The 4,053-nt window shown below is 46.6% G+C and overlaps 1 protein-coding gene across 1 annotated transcript in view; it reads left to right on the forward strand.

Annotated features, from left to right (window-relative positions):
* Nucleotides 1–4,053, forward strand: part of TSPAN5 (tetraspanin 5) — a 235,602-nt gene that overhangs the window by 190,578 nt on the left and 40,971 nt on the right. Inside the window, exon 2 of the mRNA XM_004703276.2 lies at nucleotides 1,309–1,359. Within this exon, the coding sequence (XP_004703333.1) occupies nucleotides 1,309–1,359 (51 nt within the window). The remainder of the gene's footprint in view (nucleotides 1–1,308; nucleotides 1,360–4,053) is intronic.

Consider the following 4,053-nt stretch of genomic DNA (forward strand, 5'->3'; position numbering starts at 1 on the left):
TGCCGAAAAAACTCAGCTTATACACCACAAGTATGCTGCCATCGGACTGAAACTGCTTGCAACCTGCTCCCTCTCCTTTCACTTCTGTAGTTGGAGAGGAAATACATCACTGCTACTGATAATAATAATAATAAGAAGGAGTAAGATGTATCTTTCCTCATGGCCAATTACACCCAGTCTTGATCAGTGAGTTCTTCGTGGGTGGACAGACTTGTACCGTGGGTCATCAACCCGTGACACTCTTAATGTACAGTCAAGGGGAGCCGGGGGTAGGGGGAGCCACCAGTTAAACGGCCATATACCATGCATTTCGAGATACAGTCCAATTTCAACGAGAGGGGAAACAAATGAAAATAAAGTGGCCCTACCCCACCCAAATTCTCAGAGAAGCCAATTGACGGAACTGGGAGATCCCGGGCCCCGTGCTCATGAGTCCCTGCATGGAGGCAGAATGGTTCCCTGCGTCCCGCCTTTACTCAGTCCTGATGCTACACAAGAAGGTTCTAGGACGGGCCCAGGTCAGGAAGAGTTGTGGAAGCCCTCTGCATGGCAGCTTCAGCCAGGTAGCTTCCCAACAGGAGAAGAATCCAGGGGTTCTGTGGCGGCTGCCTTGGACTTGATAAAGATTTGTGTTCCGTTAGAAGACAGGATGGGGAGCCTGGGGAGGGGCTGTGAGGACTTCTGATGGCGTGAGTGGGGAAGAGGGTCCTCGTGCTTGGAGACTCTGCCTCCGTCTAGGCCGGTGGTTCTCAACCTTCCTCATGCTGCGACCCTTTAATACAGTTCCTCATGTGGTGGTGACCCTCAACTATAACATGATTTTCGTTGCTACTTCATCACTGTCATTTTGCTACTGTCATGAATCAGGCGACCCTGTAAAAGGGTCATTCGACCCCCAAAGGGGTCGCTGTTCTAGACCCCTGCCTCTGGGAGTCCGTTTTCTAGTGAGTGACAATCTCAGACTCGTGAGATACTCCCGGTTGTCTTTCCCCACACAGAGTGCAGCATGGAACGTTATTGACGACTTCTATTTTACTCAGGGTTCCAGCAAATGATTACTCTTCATAATCCGAACGACTTCTCAGCACCTACGTGTCTCCAACCTTTCTTAATACCTTAATAATTTTAGGCCAAGGGGATTGTGGTATTTCTTTTCCTGGTAAAGTCTGTTATTCAGAATTTAGCCAAAGCTCGTTTCCAGCCGGAGAACTAAGAGAAGACTAGACTGGGAACATGCGTATGTTATTAGTGAAACTGTTGTGTCTACCCTTACTCTGACACTGCTGCCTCTTTTCTTTTTCCTTTCAGTTTTTGGGAGTAGCCTTTCTCGGCATTGGACTGTGGGCGTGGAACGAAAAGGTGAGCCAAGCATAGTAGAAACGCAAACCAGTGTCTCTTCGAAGTGACACCTCCTCTATATTGTTTCCTTTCCCTTCATGATAACTACAGAATCTAAAGAAACATGACCCTTTAATGGAAGAGTATGTTCTTTACCAATAAGGTTATGTTCTCAAAGGTTGTTTAGGAATGGAGTCTAAATTGACCACTCCATAAAAATGATTGCCAGCAGTAACACGATACATGCAAAACAGAGAGTGTGTTTTGGAATTTTATCAGTTAGCCAGAGATACAGTTTCATACTTTGGCCCATGATTTTCAATAATGCATAGAAATCTTGCTAAATCACTTGTAGCCTCCCCACCCCCTTACCTAAAAATGTTTTTGTTTTTAATTTTTAATATCCTTTGGAAGACTGCCTTAGCCGTGAAAAGGATATCCTTTTTATTTTTATCTTTTTAGTGTAAGCATTGTGACCAACTGTTAGCACGGGGTAAGAAAAGCTACTGTTTATCACTCATTTAGATAAACCTTGTGAATGCTAAATAATGTGATTATAAGTATCAGACTGCTGATTGTAAGTAGCAGGAATGTTTAAATTTTATGATCAATTATAAAAAAATCAAACTCAAGTTCACAACCATTGAGTCAATTCCAACTCACAGCAACGCTATAGGGCAGCGAAGAACAGCCCCTGTGGGTTTCCGAGATTGTAACTGTCTATACAACTAGAAAGCCTCGTCTTTCTCCAGTGACCTTGAGGCTCCTCTGATCGAATATAGATTAATAAAAATATAGTTCTAGAGATAGGGGAGGAGCCCTGGTGGTCTAGTGCTTATGAGTTGGGCTGCTAGCCACAAGGCCAGCAGTTTGAAACCACTGGCAGCGCTCAGGGAGAAAGACCATAAAGAGTTAGCCTTGGGAACACAGGGGGACTACTCTCCCCGGGCCTGCAGGGTCCTAGATGAGTCAGAATCAACGGATGGCTGTGAGTTTGGCGTGGTGGAGAGCTGGAGGCGTGCGTTCCAGGTTACAGTGGCAGCACAATCCTATGGGCTACTTTTATGCAGCACGATTCTGACAACTCTCCCCTATGTCCCCTTCACTCTTACTTCTCATCTGTACTTTTCTGGGGAGGGGAGTGGGGGTGGGGGGAGGTTTATTCTATAACTTCTTATACTGAGGCCAGGCTTGGAACCCAAACTGCTTTTGCCTCCTCCTTTGGAAGTGAGGCCCTTTGCAGAATGCGTCCTTCCCTGGCGCTGGGCCACACAGTGAAACCAGTAGCTTCCACCTTGTGAGGGTGAGGGGGTGTGTGGATTGATTAGAGCTCGCCAACTCCAAGGCTGCTTTACATGTTCCCAGAAGACCACGCTCCTGTCTCCCTGGTATTTTGCCCTCGGAGCCCGACCACAGCCTGAAGCCAAGAGTCCCTTTGGAGGATTCCAGGCTTTAAAGAATGAGGGGAAAGTTCAGAAGGTCCAGGAACCAATGACCCTCCGGATGCGAGCAGGAGGCTTACACGGGACTCGCCGTTCACTCTGACACCACCACAGAACGCAGAGGAAGTCCCGAGTTAAGGAAATGAACCCCCTCTATTCATTCATTTTTTAATAGAATATAAAATGTCTTACAGAAAAGAAGCCACCTCCAGCAGCCAGAAAACATATAGGTAGGCAGTGACTGTGTACGTGAAGTGAGACAAATGGGGGTGCCAGAGCAGGGATCATCTTATCTCCAGCAACTTTTATGTGGAATGCTGGTCTTCGTTTGGATTATGATTAGCTTCTCCCACAATCCTTTTGTCAGCTTGGAGCTTTGTGTTGGTGGAACTTCAGAAAGTCCACTTTTAGAAGCTCTCCGGTTCGTTAAATTACCAGACAACGCAGCTTTTTGCAAATCCTCCCTTCATAAGAATCTGTTTCTATCTGCCTCAAACAGATGCTGGAAAGCATTAAATGAACTAATTGTCTATTCGGGCAATAAACAGACAATTGGTTGCTTTTAGGACTTTGTTTCCCCCTCTCTTTATGAAGTATAATTATCTTTTTGTTTTGTTAGTTGCCCCAAATGTCTCTTCTCTGATAAAATGGCAAACTTCTAGAACTGGCAGTGTCACCCAGATGTCAGAGAGAGGGTGGTGCTGTCCTTAGGGAGGGATGAAGGAGTCATCCAGTCTTTGTCAGAAGCATGCTTAGCTCATAGTTTCTCTTGAAATGTGAAGCTCCTTGTCCAAGGTCACTCGGCTCCTACGTAGCAGAGTAGGATCTGAGCTGAGGCAGTAGAGGGGAGAGGGCATGTCCAATCACACATGTATTCACTCAACAATCCTTTTGAGGAACACTGACTGCACGTCAGGCACTGGTCTGTGCCCGGGACATTCAGTGGTGAATGAGGCAGAGCCCCTGCCTCCCTAGAGGGTGCCTTCTAGTGGGGGAGAGCTTGCAATGAGCTGTTATCCAGACGAGTGTGTGCTTCCAGGGATAAACAACTTGTAGGGGAGGCACTAGCTAGCGAGTGATGAGAGAATGGGTATCTTCTAGACAGAGTAGTTGGGGCCTGGGAGCCCTGGTGGCATAGTGGTTACACATTGGCCTGCTAACCACAAAGTTTGCAGTTTGAAACCACCAGCCATTCCAAGGGAGGAAGGCAGAGCTTTTTACTTCCGTAAAGAATTATAGTCTTGGGAACTCACAGGAATGAGTTTGGTTTGGT

Source organism: Echinops telfairi, unplaced genomic scaffold, assembly GCF_000313985.2.
Source record: "Echinops telfairi isolate 266 unplaced genomic scaffold, ASM31398v2 ScPeMD7_7468;HRSCAF=8506_0, whole genome shotgun sequence".
Classification (NCBI taxonomy): domain Eukaryota; kingdom Metazoa; phylum Chordata; class Mammalia; order Afrosoricida; family Tenrecidae; genus Echinops; species Echinops telfairi.